General features: G+C 43.0%; 1 protein-coding gene across 1 annotated transcript in view; it reads right to left on the reverse strand.

The window, feature by feature from the left end:
* The window catches only part of gtf2f2 (general transcription factor IIF subunit 2), an 81,012-nt gene that overhangs the window by 32,617 nt on the left and 27,328 nt on the right, over positions 1 to 21,067 (reverse strand). Inside the window, exon 6 of the mRNA XM_033032876.1 lies at positions 15,813 to 15,845. Within this exon, the coding sequence (XP_032888767.1) occupies positions 15,813 to 15,845 (33 nt within the window). The remainder of the gene's footprint in view (positions 1 to 15,812; positions 15,846 to 21,067) is intronic.

A 21,067-nucleotide genomic window follows, 5' to 3' on the forward strand; every position in this document is an offset into this window, starting at 1 on the left:
CAGTGAAGAACTGTGGAGGCTCAATTGGTATATCTCATGAGAGAGATCAAGAACTACAATTCTTGCCAACTTGTGCATGGACAGTTAAAATTCCCATTCCTTCTTCACAGTTCCAAGCTTACCACATTTAGCAAATATTTCACTTTGTCTGTTAGATCCAAATTACCATGTAGATGCTCACATTGAACTTTTTCAGCCACAGTTTTGTTTTCATTTAATATGTGTATGCCCTTTTATTACATATTTTCCAAGACATACCATCTGTTTGCTTTCTAAAAACCTGGACATACCACTCTATTCCTTCATCTACCATGAATAGGAAATGCTCTTATAGTTCCCAGCAAGTTACATTCTGACAATCAAGAGATTAAATTATTTAGCCCAACTTCCTTTTACTATCTCCCAACCAATTTTAAACAAAGGGAAATAAGCTCTCTCAACATCATGCTCCAGCACAAAAAATACTCTGATCCACATCATCCTCACATTTTATTCAGAGCTGGTACACACCAAACAGATCAAGTATCTCCCGTCCTTGAAGCACACCCCATTTTCCTGGGCAGCATTTTTCAAATTAAAAAAAATGCTATTGCCTGAGACTGGTGGATGCAGTGCAGCTGGGTGCAATAATTCAATAGATGAGCACATTTCAGCTGTCATTCTAAGGCCTTCCAGCATTAACTACAATCAGTATCTATAACAAAGTTGGATGAGGTGATCAAGTGCAACATGTCCATGTTTGATGATAATACGGTCGGAGGCAGTGGGGGTTATGATGATAATACAGAGAAATTTCAAGTGAACATAAAGAGATGAAGTGACCATGTGAACAGATGGAATATAATGCGGAAAAAATTACCACATTCATTCAGGTGTAAATCTATAAAGGTTGAGTAGCTTTTAAATGGCGAATGATTGAAAGGTGTTAGCAATTAAGAGCACTATACAGTGACGCAGCTCATAGAGCTGTTGCCTTCCAATGCCAAAAACCCAAGTTCAATCCCTATCTCTGGCACTGTCTGTGTGGAGGTTGCATGTTCGCCCAGTGAGTGCCTAAATTTCCTCTGATTCTCTAAATTCCTCCCATAAAGTCTATAACAGGTGGACTTAAATAGCTACTGTAAATTGTCCCGATTGCATAGGTGAATGGTAGAATCAGGAGGGAGTTGGCAAGAATGTGGGGGAAATTAAAAAATGGGTCTCGTGTAGCATTAGCACAAATACTAGTTAATGGTCAGCAGGTAGTTGTGGGCAGAAGTGTCTGTTTCCATGCTGTATCTATGCACCCCATAATGACTTGAGTGTCCTTGTACACTGAAAGTTAACATACTAAGTTAACAACTAAGAATAGGTTACAGGGAAAAAAACTGTTGGGATAGGATTGTGAGAAGGCCAAAGAACCAATTACTACAATTACTACAATTATAAAAGGCCATAATCCGTCCACACCTGAGATTCTGCATATAAGTTTGTGTCTAATAAAGGATATACTTGTGATAAAGGAAATGTAGCCAACATTCACCACATTGATTCTAGGAATGGGATATTGGTTCCATGAGAATAAATTAAGCATATTGAGCCTATAGTCTCTGGAATCTAAGGAATAAGAAGTGATCTCACTTGGATAGGTTGGGTGAGAGGGCAAATGCATGGCAGATGCAGTATAATGTGGATAAATGTGGGGTTATCCACTTTGGTGGCAAAAACAGGAAAGTAGACTATTATCTGAATGGTGACCGATTAGGAAAAGGGGAGATGCAACGAGACCTGGGTGTCATGGTACACTAGTCATTGAAAGTAGGAATGCAGGTGCAGCAGACAGTGAAGAAAGCAAATGGCATGTTAGCATTCATAGCAAAACTATTTGAGTATAAGAGCAGGGAAGTTCTACTGCAGTTGTACAGGGTCTTGGTGAGACCACACCTAGAGTATTGCGTACAGTTTTAGTCTCCTAAACTGAGGAAAGACATTCTTGCCATAGAGGGAGTACAGAGAAGGTTCACCAGACTGATTCCTGGGATGGCAGGACTTTCATATGAAGAAAGACTGGATAGACTCGGCTTGTACTCGCTAGAATTTAGAAGATTGAGGGTGGATCTTATAGAGACTTACAAAATTCTTAAGGGGTTGGACAGGCTAGATGCAGGAAGATTATTCCTGATGTTGGGGAAGTCCAGAACTAGGGGTCACAGTTTAAGGATAAGAGGGATGTCTTTTAGGACCGAGATGAGAAAATCATTTTTTACACAGAGAGTGGTGAATCTGTGGAATTCTCTGCCACAGAAGGTAGTTGAGGCCAGTTCATTGGCTATATTTAAGAGGGAGTTAGATGTGGCCCTTGTGGCTAAAGGGATCAGGGGGTATGGAGAGAAGGCAGGGATGGGATACTGAGTTGGATGATCAGCAATGATCATATCGAATGGCGGTGCAGGCTCAAAGGGCCGAATGGCCTACTCCTGCACCTATTTTCTATGTTTCTATAAGATTCTAATGAAGCCTGATACAAGGATGATGTTTCCCCTGGCTCAGATTTCGTAAATCTAAAGTCTGTGGTTACAGTCTTAAAATCTTCTTATCGAGTCCACATCACAAGATTAGAAATTGTTCAGCCAGAGCTGAACACACTTCCCGGCATCTGCATACAATGGCGTTTTTTGCTTCTCGTGCGTAGTGGCAGAAAGATTGGTGGAAACAGGGCCACGACATGAACGGTCTTTCCTTGACCTCAGTCTTAAAATAAGGGGTTGAGATGGACAGGGATGAGGGCGGCCTGCGGTGTCACACACACACACTAACCACCCCCCTTGATTTATATTAATATTATTCATTTGCTCCTTTTACCCCATCCCCCGCCCCATCCACTCATAGCCCCCAACTCGCTGGAGAGGGAGGGAGGGCACAGAGAGAAAGGGCAGAGTGGGCAGAGAGAGAGAGAGAGAGAGGGGGCAGAGAGAGAGAGAGAGGCCAAGAGAGAGAGGGGGAGGGGTGCAGAGAGAGAGAGAGAAAGAGCAGAGGGCAGATACAGAGAGAGGGCAGAGAGAGAGAGAGGGAGCAGAGAGAGAAAAAGAGGGGGGCAGAGAGAGAGAGAGAGAAAGGGGGGGTAGAGAGAGAGATAGGGGCATAGAGAGAGAGAGAGAGAGGGGCAGAGATAGAGAGAGAGGGGGCAGAGATAGAGAGAGGCAGAGAGAGGCAGAGAGAGAAAGAGAGAGGGGGAGGGCAGAGTGAGAGAGAAAGGTGAGAGGGCAGAGAGAGAGAGGGCAGAGGGCAGAGGGCAGAGACAGAGAGAGGGCAGAGAGAGAGGGCAGAAAGAGAGAGGGGGCAGAGAGAGTGAGGGGGCAGGGAGAGTATGGGAGCAGAGAGCGGGAGCGAGAGGGGGCAGAGATGGTGATCCCCAAGAGAAAGCGACCACGGAGCGTCTTTTGAATAACGGGGGGGAGGAGGGAGAGGTTGGGAGTAGGGAGAGGTGGGGGGGCAGAGAGGAGAGGAGGGGGAAGAGGATGGCTGGGGGAGGAGGGCTAATGGGAGAGGAGGGCTGGGGGGAGAGGAGGGCTGCATATTTTGAATATTGGGGGGGGGGGGGGGGAGGAGGATATATTCGATAACTCGAGAAATAAAGCATGAAGTTTTCAGATAAGGCGATTTCTGACCATGGGAAAAATCTCTACCGGAATATGTAAAAACTTTACTGTTAGCACGTTGTTTTTTCGAGAAGATGTGATCGCACACGAACAAACAAATACACACACATCCAAGATCAGACTTTTAATAGTTACTAGACCAAGTGGGACCCGTTTGGTCCCGTCCCCTCAACGCACGGTTGCGGGGGGTTGGGGCGGCCTGCGGCGTCTACACACACACTAACTACCCCCCAGACACACACTAACCACCCTCCCCACACACATACTAACCATCCCCCTTGATATTTTATTAATATTATTCATTCGATCATTTTATCCCATTCCCTCCCTCTCCACTCACGCATAGCACCCAACTCGCAGGCGCGTCTAGAGAGGGAGAGGGAGGGGGGTAGAGAGAGAGGGTAGGGAGAGAGGGGGCAGAGACAGAGGGGCAGAGACTGAGAGAGTGAGGGGCAGAGACAGAGAGAGAGGGGAGAGAAGGGGGGGCAGGGAATGGGGGGAGAGAGAGGGGGGGAGAGAGAGGGGGGAGAAAATAGACAATAGACATTAGTTCAGATTTTTGAACATTTTCAGTAATAACCCGAGAAATAAAGCCTGAAATTTACACACACACACACACACACTGTGGAAAGTGCAATTGAGGTATATGATTAGTTATCCTACTTCTATTTCCAAAGCTCTCAACATTTTCAATATTTCAAAGAAAAGAGTTTTATATTTTGATAATTTAATAAAAGCAATATCATTGCCAAAATCAAAGAAAATTAAGGAAAAATATCTAACACTGATACCACAGTGAAAATATTTCATATTAAGCAAGGTCGATGAGTATCTGCTTGTGGATCAGGATTAGAGATAATTTGATATCCTGCTGCAGTAAAATAAAATAATTAATCGATAATTTGATAATAACAGAACTGTTTTGGCACAAGAAAGAGGTAAGCAAGCATTAATGGGTGGGTACCAGTTGAAAATGGTATTAAAGAACAATATTTGTAGTAATCAGAACCCAGAAGAAATACTGTACATTGAAAACAAGTACCAGGATTAAAGAACATTGTCAAAAGGAGCAAAGATACTAGTGAAAAAGCAAGTGCCTGTCAAAATCAGATTTCATAGTGGATTATTTAATTCAATATATCAAAGGCAGCTTTTTATAAGAGCATTTCACAGCAAAATACAGTATCTTTCTCTTCCCATAAATAATTTACAAAATCAATAATTCCATACCCCAAACACTGCAACAGAAAGAATCAAAGCAGTGGAAGGTTAATGAGAAGAGAACCCTCATCTTTAGCAGCTGCATTTGTTCTGCTGTGAAAGCTCAAAGATCAAGGACACAAAAGACCAGTACAATGAAAGCTGTGCAACAGCTAGCCTGATTTTTGGGTGGTGACCATGATTATTTCAGTTATGATTACAAAACCACTAAATACGCTTGCCGCAGCACAACGTTGCTGCATTAAATGTGACCTCCTCAATACAAATCTGGATGACCTGTATGTGATTGGCAAAAAGAAAGTTCAGATGCAGCAGGTAAATAGGAAAACCAACAGAATATTATTGCTAGGTAAAATTAATACAAAAATAGTGGGGTTATTTTTCAGCTATATAGGGGACTTATCAGATCACATCTAGAGAGCTGTGTGCAGGATTGATTTTTCTTATTCAGAAAAGGATGTAAATCCATTTGGAAGCAGTTGGAGATTAGCATTGGAGGGTAACTGGATTAATTTCTGGCAATGGCAGGCTGTCTCCGGAAATGGCAGACTGGCTTGCCTTGTATTCACCAGAGTTTAGAAGAATGATAGATGTCTTGATTGAAACATTTAAGATAATGAAGTGTGGGTGTGGAAAGACTGCTTCCTCATGCAAGAATCTAAGATTAGGAGTCACTGTTTAAAAATGTACTGAGCATTTAAGGCAGAGGTCTTTTTTCTTTTAGAGCGTTGTCAGTCTTTGGAATGCTCTTCCTCAAAGGGCAGCTGAGGCAGCATTTTAGAAACATTTTAAGGCAAAGGACTACATCTTACTGAAAGCAACGGTGTGAAATGTTTCTGCAGATTCATAGGAATGAGGTCATAGACATTGGTTTAGTTTAGTTTAGTTCAGATTATTGTCACATGTACCGAGGTACAGTGAAAGACATTTTTTGCATGCTATTTTAAGGTGGGGGGGGGGAAAGATTTAATAGGAACCTGAGGGGTAACTTTTTTTGTGTAGAAAGGAAGGTGGGTATATGGAATGAGCTGCTGGAGGAGGTAGTTGAGGAAGGTACTATCATAACATTTAAGAGGCATTTGGACAGGTACATGGATGGATTAGGTTTAGAGGGTTATGGACCAAGTGCGGGCAGGTGGGATTAGTGTAGATGGGGTTTGTCGGTCAGCATGGGCAAATTGGGCCGAACGGCCTGTTTCCACTGTGTGACTATATGTTCATATGACAGGGACAAGGGACCACTGAGAAGCCCACAATTATTTATGTGTTCTTGTTGCCCACTACCTTTTGTCAAGGTGGATGAAATAGATGCCAGGGTTAACGAACATGTCCGGAGGAGACAGCACACATAACCTTCTAACGAAGAGATATGCTAATAGCTGTAATTTTTGCGTGTAATTTTTGTAAGTTTCCTGCACTTGTACACTAGACCAGAAAGATTCAAAATGCACATCAATGGCTTCTCACAATGAAATTCTGGCCCTGCTCTGTGCCTAAAACGTTTGACATAAATTAATCAGCACTATTCACTAAAGTTTCAAAAGGAATGGCTTCTTTGTTTCATTAAGCCTCCTTCTGAGAACAATTTCCTGCTGTCCTCAGGAGGTGCCACTGTGGCAGGCGCCTTCTGGAGGTGCCGCTGAGAGACCGAGGCTACAGCCTCGTGACACGGAGCCTTGCGGGTCGGAGGTGGAGCCTCGCGGGTCAACGAAGCCTGCAGCCATCGGTGTCTGCGTCTGCGGAGCCCAAGGCTGGGGCCTGGGTCGGCCCCAACGGACGAGGACAGTTACGTGGAAGCGAGGATGCCGCTGCCGAGAGAAGGAACAAAGGAGGACCTGGCATAGGGGTACTGGTGTGAGGGGGGGGGCTAAGGGGGGGAATTTGTAACTTTGTAAGCGCCCTTTATGGCCGACTATTTGCATACCTTGGGTATGCAAGCAAAGAATTTCACTGTGACTTGTCACATGTGACAATAAAGTATTCAATTCAACTCTTTTGGCAGGTTGTCCACTTCTCTGTTTCTAACATGCTACATCCCTTGTGGACTGGTCACCACAGCATTTGTGTATGGTCGCAGCAGCAATTTGTTGAATTGTCAAAGCACAGTCCCCTTTTTTGAAAAATCATTTATTGTGGAGTCTCAAAACTGCCAAGAGGTCTGGAAAATGACTAACCCATTCTAAATCCAACCAACACTCTCTAAGTAAATTATCAACACATTGCAAGACTCAGAACTGCTGTAGGTTTGGGAGGAACAGCAGCAGGAGATTAGCAAGAGATACGACTGATTGGCTCTAGCCCAAGTGGGAGGAGAGAAGTGAAAACAGTTAAAGTAGAGGCCAAGGACAGGCAGACTTTACTCAGAACTGCTGTAGTTTTGGGAGCAACAGCAGCAGGAGGTTAGCAAGAGATACGACTGATTGGCTCTAGCCCAAGTGGGAGGAGAGAAGTGAGTCAGTGCCGGGAAAACAGTTGAAAACTGAGGAATTTGGTTTGTAAATTGGTAAATCAGGCAATTTATCAGTCAATTTAAACAAGACGGCTCTTAGCGAGCGGCAGTGAGTGAAGTGCCCTGTGAGAAAAGTGTGAGTCTTTGGCTCGAGAGTCTTCGGCGAGGAGACCACGCAATACGCTTGAGAGGTAGAGACGAAAGAAGATGTCGGGCAAGCTGATTCAGTGCGATGCTTGCAGTATGTGGGAGGTCAAGAACACCACTGGTGCCTCTGGCTGCTACAAATGCGAGAAGTGCATCCAGGTAGAGCACCTGAAGGGCCGTGTTGGGGAACTTGAGAAGCAAGTGGATGACCTCCGGTTCGTCCGAGAAACTGAGTCGTTCCTCGACAAGTCCTACAGTATGATTGTTACACCTAAGGTACTGGAAGAGAGAAGGTGGGAGACAGTGAGAACGGGAGGGAAGCATGGAATGCCAACGTCCCCGGGTGTTGTACCTCTTGTGAACAGGTTCACCCACTTAGAAGCTGTCGGGACAGAAGAGGTGTTTACACTGGGCGGCGGACTGGCTTATGATGCGAATAGGGCTGTTGAGCCAAAACCAAAAAGGCCTAAGGCAGGCAACGCCATTGTAGTGGGAGACTCCATTGTGAGAGGTACGGACAGGGGTTTCTGCGGCAACAGACGGGATGCGAGGATGGTGTGCTGCTTTCCTGGTGCCAGGATCCAGGATGTCACGGACAGAGTGCAGAAAATCCTCAAGGGCGAAGGTGAACATCCGGAAGTGGTAGTGCATGTCGGCACAAACGATGTCGGAAAGAAGGGGATGAATATTCTGCAGCGTGACTTTAGAGACCTCGGAAAAATGCTGAAAAGCAGGACCTCCAGGGTTGTTATCTCCGGTGTGCTTCCAGTTCCTCGTGCTGGCGAGAGCAGGAACAGGGAGATACGGGACCTGAACGTGTGGCTGAGGAACTGGTGCGCGGGGCAGGGATTTAGATTCTTAGATCACTGGGATCTGTTTTGGGGTAAGGGGGAACTGTACAAAAGGGACGGATTGCATCTTAACAGGTGTGGGACCAGCATTCTGGCAGGCAGGTTTGCCACTGCTACACGGGTGGTTTTAAACTGAATAAGGGGGGTGGGGTGTCGAATGGGATAGTGGAGGATGGAGTTAAAGGGAAAGGGTTTCTTAAATGTGTGAGCGTAGAGACAGAGGGGTGTAAAATGAGGGTAGAAGCAATAGGTAGCTAGGTGAAAAGTAAAAGTGGCAGGCAGACAAAACCAGGGCAAAAATCAAAAAGGGCCACTTTTCAACATAATTGTATAAGGGGTAAGAGTGTTGTAAAAACAAGCCTGAAGGCTTTGTGTCTCAATGCAAGGAGCATTCGTAATAAGGTGGATGAGTTGAATGTGCAGATAGCTATTAATGACTATGATATAGTTGGGATCACGGAGACATGGCTCCAGGGTGACCAAGGCTGGGAGCTGAACATCCAGGGATATTCAATATTCAGGAGGGATAGAGAGAAAGGAAAAGGAGGTGGGGTAGCGTTGCTGGTTAGAGAGGAGATTAACGCAATGGAAAGGAAGGACATTAGTTTGGAGGATGTGGAATCGGTATGGGTAGAGCTGCGAAACACTAAGGGGCAGAAAACGCTGGTGGGTGTTGTGTACAGGCCACCTAACAGTAGTAGTGAAGTTGGAGATGGTATCAAACAGGAAATTAGAAATGCGTGCGACAAAGGCAAAACCGTTATAATGGGTGACTTCAATCTACATATAGATTGGGTGAATCAAATTGGCAGGGGTGCTGAGGAAGAGGATTTCTTGGAATGTATGCGGGATAGTTATCTAAATCAACATGTAGAGGAACCAACGAGAGAGCAGGCTATTTTAGACTGGGTATTGAGTAATGAGGAAGGGTTAGCTAGCAGTCTTGTTGTACGTGCCCCCTTGGGCAAGAGTGACCATAATATGGTTGAGTTCTTCATTAGGATGGAGAGTGACATTGTTAATTCAGAAACAATGGTTCTGAACTTAAAGAAAGGTAACTTTGAGGGTATGAGACGTGAATTGGCCAAGATTGACTGGCAATTAATTCTAAAAGGGTTGACGGTGGATAAGCAATGGAAGACATTTAAAGACTGCATGGATGAACTACAAAAATTGTTCATCCCAGTTTGGCAAAAGAATAAATCAGGGAAGGTAGTACATCCGTGGATAACAAGGGAAATCAGGGATAGTATCAAAGCGAAGGATGATGCGTACAAATTAGCCAGAAAAAGCAGCATACCGGAGGACTGGGAGAAATTCAGAGACCAGCAGAGGAGGACAAAGGGCTTAATTAGGAAAGGAAAAATAGATTATGAAAGAAAACTGGCAGGGAACATAAAAACTGACTGCAAAAGTTTTTATAGATATGTGAAAAGAAAGAGATTAGTTAAAACAAATGTAGGTCCCTTGCAGTCAGAAACAGGTGAGTTGATTATGGGGAACAAGGATATGGCGGACCAATTGAATAACTACTTTGGTTCCGTCTTCACTAAGGAAGACATAAATAATCTGCCGGAAATAGCAGGGGACCGCGGGTCAAAGGAGTTGGAGGAATTGAGTGAAATCCAGGTTAGCCGGGAAGTGGTGTTGGGTAAATTGAATGGATTAAAGGCCGATAAATCCCCAGGGCCAGATAGGCTGCATCCCAGAGTACTTAAGGAAGTAGCTCCAGAAATAGTGGATGCATTAGTAATAATCTTTCAAAACTCTTTAGATTCTGGAGTAGTTCCTGAGGATTGGCGGGTAGCAAACGTAACCCCACTTTTTAAGAAGGGAGGGAGAGAGAAAACGGGGAATTACAGACCAGTTAGTCTAACATTGGTAGTGGGGAAACTGCTAGAGTCAGTCATTAAAGATGGGATAGCAGCACATTTGGAAAGTGGTGAAATCATTGGACAAAGTCAGCATGGATTTACAAAAGGTAAACCATGTCTGACGAATCTTATAGAATTTTTCGAGGATGTAACTACTGTAGTAGCGTGGATAGGGGAGAACCAGTGGATGTGGTGTATCTGGACTTCCAGAAGGCTTTCGACAAGGTCCCACATAAGAGATTAGTATACAAACTTAAAGCACACGGCATTGGGGGTTCAGTATTGATGTGGATAGAGAACTGGCTGGCAAACAGGAAGCAAAGAGTAGGAGTAAACGGGTCCTTTTCACAATGGCAGGCAGTGACTAGTGGGGTACCGCAAGGCTCAGTGCTGGGACCCCAGCTATTTACAATATATATTAATGATCTGGATGAGGGAATTGAAGGCAATATCTCCAAGTTTGCGGATGACACTAAGCTGGGGGGCAGTGTTAGCTGTGGGAGGATGCTAGGAGACTGCAAGGTGACTTGGATAGGCTGGGTGAGTGGGCAAATGTTTGGCAGATGCAGTATAATGTGGATAAATGTGAGGTTATCCATTTTGGTGGCAAAAACAGGAAAGCAGACTATTATCTAAATAGTGGCCGACTAGGAAAAGGGGAGATGCAGCGAGACCTGGGTGTCATGGTACACCAGTCATTGAAAGTAGGCATGCAGGTGCAGCAGGCAGTGAAGAAAGCGAATGGTATGTTAGCTTTCATAGCAAAAGGATTTGAGTATAGGAGCAGGGAGGTTCTACTGCAGTTGTACAGGGTCTTGGTGAGACCACACCTGGAGTATTGTGTACAGTTTTGGTCTCCAAATCTGAGGAAGGACATTATTGCCATAGAGGGAGTGCAGAGAAGGTTCACCAGGCTGATTCCTGGGATGTCAGGGCTGTCTTATGAAGAAAGACTGGATAGACTTGGTTTATACTCTCTAGAATTTAGGAGATTGAGAGGGGATCTTATAGAAACTTACAAAATTCTTAAGGGGTTGGACAGGCTAGATGCAGGAAGATTGCTCCCGATGTTGGGGAAGTCCAGGACAAGGGGTCACAGCTTAAGGATAAGGGGGAAATCCTTTAAAACCGAGATGAGAAGAACTTTTTTCACACAGAGAGTGGTGAATCTCTGGAACTCTCTGCCACAGAGGGTAGTCAAGGCCAGTTAATTGGCTATATTTAAGAGGGAGTTAGATGTGGCCCTTGTGGCGAAGGGGATCAGAGGGTATGGAGAGAAGGCAGGTACGGGATACTGAGTTGGATGATCAGCCATGATCATATTGAATGGCGGTGCAGGCTCGAAGGGCCGAATGGCCTACTCCTGCACCTAATTTCTATGTTTCTATGTTCTATGTTTCACGTTCCATAAATAACATAATAGGGTAGAACTTTGGTCCTACTTTCAAACATGAGATTTGTTGCCCACAAGAACTGAAGGCAATGTATCAGCCACATTGTTGAGATTCAATTTCCCAGCGCTGTTGTGTATTTATCAAAACTTTGATTGATGTCACCAGCTGTCGGTTCTGCACACTTCCTTCAGCAACTTACATTAAATGCTGGGTACACAAAAATGCTGGAGAAACTCAGCGGGTGCAGCAGCATCTATGGAGCGAAGGAGATGGGTAACGTTTCGGGCCGAAACCCTTCTTCAGACTGAAAGGGTTTCGGCCCGAAACGTTACCTATCTCCTTCGCTCCATAGATGCTGCTGCACCCACTGACTTTCTCCAGCATTTTTGTGTACCTTCGATTTTCCAGCATCTGCAGTTCCTTCTTGAATACATTAAATGCTGTATAGGTCTTCCTAATATTTCCACATTTCTTCATGACATAGGACGAGGCAAACTGCCCCCATCAAATCTAAGCTATTTTTTAAGAATAATTTCACGAATCCCATTTTATTTTTCTATAGGGGGGTTGCACGTAAGGTCATTGGGTCATAGGGCTTGATGCACGGAGACGCTCAATCCATCTGGAGGACATCCGTAACTTCCGGTATATGTTATTAATGCAAGAAACGCGTACTTTCCTACCTGTTAAAAACCGCCAAAATGTTGAATTTTTGCGCTGAAAAAATTTGTGGAAGTCGGGGTAAGTGTGAGAGACATGTACCCAACTTCAGAATTCCAAAAGTGAAGCGAAATGAAGGTAAAGAGAAGCGAGAGCTGAAGGGAGAACAGCAGCTAAAGTGCCTGGCGAACATATCGGAATTGAAAATATTGGGAATGATCGCGTTTGCTCACTGCATTTCATCAACAGTAAGGCATTATTTGTGTTTTTTCTTGATTCCTTTGGTATCTAAAAAGTCTCAGAAGTGATAAATCTGGCTGTAAATTTTTCTTCAAATGCGTTTTCATTTTGTATGTAAACACCCACTTGAGAACCATGGGCGATTTAAAAAATTCACAACCAGATTTATCACTTCTGAAACTTTTTAGACGCCAAAGGAATCAAGAAAAAAACACAAATAATGCCTTAGTTGATGAAATGCAGTGAGCAAACGGCCAATGTTCGCTAAGCGCTCTGTCTGTTGTTGTCCTTTCAGCTCTCACTTCTATCTACCGTAATTTCTCCTCACTTTTGGAATTCTGAAGTAGGCTAAATGTCTCACACGCTTATCCCGATTTCCATAATTATTTACAGCGCAAAATTTGACAATTTCGGCGGGTTTTAACGGGCCCGCTACGTTGGAAACAATGGTATGTGCTTACCTGCAGTTCAACGCGTGTACTCCATTTGGAGTAGCGTAGCAACAGTACGGGTCATGGGTCGTGACCCGACTGTCGTGAAACCTCCCTATAATCAAATCTCTCTCATATATACTTACCAACTAAACCAACTGATTCTCCTGCCACCCACCTACACAGATACTTTACAGTAACCAAATAACATACCCACCCTGCATGACTTTTAAATGTAGGTAAGAACCAAAACACCCAGAGGACACCAACACAATCATAAGGAGAATACTGAACCACTATGCCACTTTAAAAATGGCAGATGGAGCAAAATGGACTGCAAACGTGTATTTACTCTTAAATGGTGAAAATAACAGGCAATGTGGAGCTAAATATTCTAGCCTAGGACTAGCCTCAAGATAGACACAAAATGCTGGAGTACCTCAGCGGGTCAGGCAGCATCTCTGGAGAAAACGGAAAGGTGACGATGGGCCCCGACCTGAAAAGTCACCTATCCATTTTCTCCAGAGATGCTGCCTGACCTGCTGAGTTACTCCAGCATTTTGTGTTTATCTTTAGTATAAACCAACATCTGCAGTTCCCTTTTTATTACATTTCCCTGTTTACTCGCATCTTTTAGCATCATTCAATGTGCTATTAAAAATGTTCTGCCTCTTACAAAAATGCATGTTGAAATATTCAATGTCAGATAATATTTGTAGAAAGAGAATCTGTTAATGTATCAGAATTACAATTCTTCAAATTTGAAAAAAATTAGAATAATGCGAAAGATCATAAATGAAACATAACTATTTTTCTCTCCACAGTTGGTGCCTGACTTGCTTTTCTCTTTTTATATTAAATATATAATATGATACAGGGAAAATGTGAAAAGGTAGGAAGGCACAAAAAAAAGGATTTGTAATAGAAACATAGAAATTAGGTGCAGGAGTAGGCCATTCGGCCCTTCGAGCCTGCACCGCCATTCAATATGATCATGGCTGATCATCCAACTCAGTATCCCGTACCTGCCTTCTCTCCATACCCTCTGATCCCCTTAGCCACAAGGGCCACATCTAACTCCCTCTTAAATATAGCCAATGAACTAATGAATGGAAGAGAGGGGAAATTCAATGTCGAAAGGGATGGTTTGCAAAATGAAAGATTCTTATCCATTCTTATCTCATCCAGAGTGATCTCAGAGAATACATGGCTCTTAGTGAAACTGGGGATGAAGGTGAGACAGCATGGGTCAAAAGCACCTATGTGAACAAAAAGAGGAGGAAACATTAAGTGAAGGAGGAATTAATCTTTGTTTTAAGAAGGTCCATATCAAAAGCTGGAAAATTAAAGTTTGATGCGGTAGTGACTCAGCATGAAAAAGCGAAGGCAGAGACATTGAGAAGAGTAGAAACAAAGCCCAGGCACTGACATTAAATAGAAAACAGATGAATAAGCAGGAAGATCAGAGACAAAAGCAGGGAATCTAAAAATATAAATTGAGAGGAGACAGCTCGGTAAAAAAAAGCATTAAGGGAACAGATATAAGAGAGCATCAAAGGAAGAGGGCCGGTGGTCAGGGAAAGAGCATCGGGGGCAATGGAGACAGACGCTGGAAGAGAACATTAAAGGGAAAGGATAAAGAGATCAGGAGAAAGAGCATCAAAGATAATCAAAGAGGAGAGAGAACATTAAAGAGTGTGGAGATAAAGGCAGGAAGTGTGAATGTATGTCGGCATGAAGATTTACAGCACAGGTGGTTGCAAGTGACAGTGAATGCCAGCAGGTGGAGGAAAGGAAGGTCTGGAAACAAAGAGGCAGTAATGACAAACGATAGACATTTAATTTTCTAAAATTCCAGATTGTCACTCTGGCTTGTCATGGATCAGGTTAACTGCTAAAGCCTATTAATTCAAATATATTTTTTGTTCAGAGCTGATATTTTAGCACAGCATTATTTATGTGTCAATCTGTTGTGCCTTAATTTAAAACTGTTGAATTTATGCAAACATAAAAATCTGAAACCATCAAGAGCCCAATGGTGATTATCTAAAAAGGATAAAAGTGATGAATAAAAGGATAAAAGGTTATACAATAGCAAGTTGAGCAGCATCAGAAGGGAGAAAGGAATGGCTGAAGTTTCTGCTTAAAACCCTGCATCGAGACTAAGAGGGAAGAGAGCCAGTAGAAAGAGATGGGTGTTGAGGCAAGAACCAGACATGATTAGTGGAACGAGGAGGGGTGAAAGATAATAGGCAGATTGCTTAATAGGGGTGGGGGTTGGCAGACAGATAGATGGATATTCGATGAAGGCAGACAAAAAAAAGGCAGATGGAGCCAAAAGCGAGGGGAGGCTGAAGTAACTTGGAACTCAACCTCCAGATGAGAATTAAAGCAAATATGTTTTTTTTAATTCCCATTCAAATATTACTTTCTCATGCCAACTTTCTCCTTGTCCCAACTACACATTACCATTTACTTTAATAATGGCAAAATACCACTACACACAATAGAACACTTTACTAAAAGACTCAGTAAGCTATCTGCTGCAAGTTTTCTTCAATGGGACTAAAGCTGATCACTAGTGAGTCTACAAGTATAATTCCAGCAAATCTCCCCACTTTCCAGCCCAACAGAGATCTCAAAATAACTTGTGGAAAATAGTTTATAGTTATGTTTCCACTTCCTGAAAATCTTTTGGCAAATCAGGTCTACTTTTGCTCCAAATTTATTTTATGAATTTCCTTGTTGAAACAATGTTGATTACCTTTTTGAGTTTTTATTTATATCGTTAACAAAAACCGAAGAGCTATAAAAAAAAATCTTAATGACTCTGACTTTGTTGGATTAATTTATTTTCTGACAGTGAAGTATAAATAAAAAAAATTTTACACTTCAAATAACACTTACCATTGCTGCCATCAGGTTTCTCTTCTGACTGTCCTGCAAAAGATGTAAAATTAACTGTAATATTACCCTAGATAGAAAAATATACAAGAAAAGCAATTCTAAAAAGTGAAGGAAATTATTTCTAAATAAAACATTTAGCGATTTGGATCCAATTAATTTATAAATTCAGAATTCTGTTTCGTTACTCTGAACTGTAGGCTACAATATTAATAATTAAAATGTAAACACAATAGATCTTATATAAATAGCCTGGCTCAAATTGATTTCAGAATCATGGTTTGAACCTTCAGAAGCCTGATCTCAATTTATGACAAATAGATGCAGAACCAGCAGGTTACATTTTTTTTCAAATTTGTTTGATCTATGGGATCGCTGAGAAGACATTTTACCTTATTATCCTCAGATTCTTGAAAATTGTGGTGGTTCACCTCTTTATACTGCTGTCCACAAGGTGAAGGTAACAGAAGGCAGACAGAAAGCAATTCTGGGATTTTGACTTGGCACTGATGAAAGGACACTAATGTGTATGATGTGGTGAAGAAATTTGGGGTTGCTGGGGTCTGTAATTTGGGAAAATATTGACAACTCTCTTCTCACATCATGATGGGGAGGGAGGGAGAGAAAAAACTGAAATTTCTACAGATAAAGTAATCAGATGATTGGACGTAGGACATTGCCCTGAAGAACAATTGCATTTATGTCTCAGGTTGAGTAATATTCAACATTTACCTGCACCTAAACTTAAAGCTCTATCATGGACTTATCTTGCTTTAGGTAGACAAACGTTAAATAGCTGGGTCAGTGCCCGGATTTTTGGGTACATGCTGTACCAGCACTTTGGGTGCATGCTGTACCAGCACTAGCCTTCAGATTCATGCCAGGATCTCATATAAAGTGGATCCAATTGTTCAAAAATTACCAGGAATCTCAAGAATAGGCTGCAATAATTTTGAAGTTGGCAGAAGTAAACCTCAAAAAGTAGAAATAAATAATACCCCACTACAACATATCATTAAATTAATGTTTTACATACAGATAGATTGCTGGTGCCAAAATGAGATTTGATCTTATTCACATATGGAAAGTGGGGAAAGTGAGTATTTATTACCCATCCCCAATAGAACAATAACCTGTTTCCAAATCAAGATATGATGTGACTTGGAAGGTGCAGGAGCACTCACTGATGATTGCAGCTCAAAAGATCATAAGACAAAGAAGAAAGTTAATTTTAAATTATTTTGCTTTAGATTAATGTTTTAATTATATACTACTATTTGTTTGTTGATCATTATTCCAAAAGCTGATTTTCATTCTTCAATGCTTTATTTTAATAGTCTTAAGATGTTTCTGAATGACAGAAAGATTTAAAGGCTACTAGACCAAGGGGGACCCGTTGTGTCCCGTCCCCTCAACGCGCGGTTGTGGGGGCGGGTGCCTGCAGCGTCACACACATACTAACCACCCCCCACACACACGGGGGGGGGGGAGTGAATGGGAGAGGGAGAGGAGTGGGGAGAGAGGAGTGGGGAGAGAGGAGGTGCGGAGGAGGGTAGTGGGGATAGAGGGGGATAGAGGGACACAGAGAGGGGCACAGAGAAGGACACAGAGGCACAGAGAAGGACACAGAGGCAGAGAAAGGGACACAGAGGCAGAGAGAGGGACACAGAGGCAGAGAGAGGGACAGAGGCAGAGCCAATGAGGCAGAGAGAGGGACAAGAGGCAGAGAGGGGGATAGAGAGGAAGAGAGAGGGACACAGAGGCACAGAGAGGGAGGGAGGAGAGAGGGGGGCAAGAGGGAGCGTGAGGGGGGCAGAGAGGAAGCGGGGGGAGAGGGATGGGGGGAGAGTTTGAGGGGGGGGGAGGGATGCGTCGTCAGAGGTGAGGGCTGGTTCTCGAACATAATAATCACTCGCTCCCTGCAGCGTGGTTTTTTTCAAAGATCTTGTGAGCAGCGCGGCCGGGCGAGTTCTTCAAAAGCAAGCCGGTGACCTCGGGATCTGCAGAACTTGCTCGTTCTTTCTGCAATAACGACTGCCGCCGCCATGTTGTTGAATTTCAAGAAGCCCAGCGGAGCACGCGGGACGACTTGATCACGTGATCACGGGCTTCAATCCACGTAACTGGCTACGCATTGAAAAGTCTGCACAGCTGGTCGCGAGGATCAAAGGCATTGTGACGTCATGCAGCAGTTACATTTTAAAACAATTTTAGTTAAAAATTCGGGAAATAATTAAACAAAATTTCAGATGAGGAGATTTTTGAATTCATGAGGTAAATCTCTACCGGAATACGTAAAAATGTCTCCATTACCGCGTCGGAGGAGATATGGAGGAGATATGACTGACGTGAAAACAAACAAACAAACTAACGAAGAGAGTTTTTATAGTTATATGATATGATTGCAATTAGCAACATATTCAAAGCAACACACCGGGCCTGACAGAATCTGGACCAATAGATGTACTATTTACAGTACAATATAAATTCCTCACTATTAAAATGTTTAGGCCTAGCAATTAGTATTTATGAGAAACTAGACTGTGTCATACGGGAGGCCTGGTCCCCCAACGCAACCCGGTCCCCAACGCAACATTCCACCACTCACCCGTTCCCCCAACACAACCCGTTCCCCCAATACAATATTCCAATATTCCCCATCTCCCTCCAATATTCCCCATCTCCCTCCTCCACCCCCCTCTCCCTCCTCCACCCCCCTCCATCTCCCTCTACCACCCCACTCCCCACCCCATCTCCCTCTACAACCCCACTCTCCACCTCTGGGCACCAACCACAGGTGAACATGAGGAAGAGGACTGAACTTTATTAACTTTATTGCCTTCCCTCACAGTGGGAAACATTGATTCCGCTGTGGGGGATGTTTTATGTTTTATTTTAAATTCTATAGTGTTGTGTTTATCTTATTTGTGTGCTGCATGGTAACTCAAATTTCACTGCACCAATTGGTGTATGTGACAATAAATGTCCTTTGTCCTCTGTACAGTAAAAAGCTTTGTTTTGTATGCTATCCAAACAGATCAGATATGCCATGCATAAATAAATCAAGTCAAACCGTTTGAACATGTTGAGAGTTTCTGCCACTTTCATCCTTTTCTGGTAATGAGTTCCAGATCCCCAACATTCCTTGGCTGAAGAGATCTTCCTTGACTAACCTTTTTACTAATTAAATCCATGCCACCTATTTTGAAAGCTATCTGCCAAAAAAAACAGATCCTATAATTACTTTGCACACCTCTATCGTTCTTGTTGTAAGGAAGAAAGCCACAATCCAGTGACTTTTCTCATAACTAACTCTCCACCCTTGGTATAAATGACTCAAAGCAGGGCCTCAATAGTATTTTGAGAAACTTTAAATAATGGTTAGGGAAAGGGCAGAGATTTTCAAATAGATTCAGACAGCAATTAACTACTCAGTAGAACGAAGAGAATGTTGAGGTCAGTTACATTGGATCATAGGTGCAAGATGGAATTTAGAGCTGGAGAAGGTGTCATGGTGAAGGTGAGCCAAGGCAACCAGAACACAGTCAAAGTGAAGGACTCTGGAATTGCTCTATGAGCATTACTCAAATGGAAGCCAACAAATATAGGGATTATGGCATAGTATGAGCTGGCCAAAGTCTTGTATTCATGTCTAGACACCAGCAGGGAAGAAATTGGAAAAATCAAACCTGGAAATGATAAAATCATGGGCACACTGCATAGCTACAAAGAACAAAATCATAGCTACAAAGAACATAATCATGCTAGTTTGGCCTACAAATACAGATGCAAGTCAGATGTTTGTCAGCGAGTTTTTCAGCTGCAAAAACCCTCCCCAAGAAACTGGCCAGTCAACTGTGGGTGTTCATAGCCTGGTCAATGTTATAGGAACTGTTTAAGTTGACATCAAACAATATTTTTCCATACACATTGTGATCCTAAAGTTTTGTTTCTCAACCCTGCACTCAAACTTTCTGCATTTACAAGTGTGATATTTTTATTTGGCTTTGGTGCAAGAAGCTGTTGAAGATGTCATTTCTCAGTGTGTGTTAAACATGTTTCAAATGCCATCTGCTTGTGGAAATAGTTCAGATGTTTGTAAAAAATCCTGTAATTTTGTTCCTGGTGCTTTTGTTTAAGGGAGGAGAAAGTGTTCTCAAGAGTCTCAATCTCCTTTAACCAATATCACTAGAAATGTAATAGAAGGTCTTTATTGTTTGTGGCAGCTTTCTGTTGAACAGTGACTACACTCCAATCAAATTCATTCTCTCAAACACTGGTGCGCAGGAGGTTGAGGGATTATCTTATAGTGTATAAAATCATGAGGGTTCTTGGTTCTTGGTTACTTGGTCCTCCAAAATATTCCTGGAACTGGAATTTAAACTGGAGGTGGTGAAGGGAGGGATTAAGCCAGGGGAATAGATAGGGTGAATGCACAGTCTTTTACCCAGGGTAGAGGAATCAAAACCCATAGATTTAAGGTGAGAGGGGCAAGATAGGTTTAATAGGAACCTATTAAATCATGGGACGGGGTCAAGGAAAGAGCGTTCACATCGCAACCCTGTTTCTGCCAATCGTTCCACCACCACGCACAAGAAGCGCAAGATGCAATTGTATGCAGATGCCGAGAAGTGTGTTCAGCTCTGGCAGAGAAACTAATCTTGTGATGTGGGCTCGATAAGAAGAATTCATGGGGCAACTTTTCTCACTCAAGAGATTTTTAGAGTTTAGAGATGCAGCGTGGAAACAGGTCCTTCAGCCCACCCAGTCCATGCCGACCAGCGATCACCCCATGCACCACCACTGTCCTACACACAAGGAACTATTTACAAATTAGAGAAGCCAATTAACCTAAAACATATCCGTCTTTGGATTGTGGGAGGAAACTGGAGCAGCTGGAGAGAACCCACATAGTCATAGGGAAGATGTACAAACTCCATACAGACAGCACCCGTAGTCAGGATCGAATCCGGCGCTGTAATGCAGCAGCACCACTGCCAAGAATTGATCTTTTTACCTATCCAGTAAAATACTAGATAAACCATGATAAATGTGAAGGTAAGGAATTTTATAATAAGATATTAAGATCAAAAAAGGGAAAAGCCATAACAACTATCAACAAGCTAAGATAAGAGGATCAACGATAAAAGGTTCCCTGCATAACAATTGGACAGCAGTCCATGACTCTCTGGAGCTGTTAACCTCCAGATTTCAGCAGAAATCTCTGCAAACATGGTCTTCGGTCCCATCCTAAAACA

This window comes from Amblyraja radiata, chromosome 14, assembly GCF_010909765.2.
Source record: "Amblyraja radiata isolate CabotCenter1 chromosome 14, sAmbRad1.1.pri, whole genome shotgun sequence".
Lineage (NCBI taxonomy): Eukaryota > Metazoa > Chordata > Chondrichthyes > Rajiformes > Rajidae > Amblyraja > Amblyraja radiata.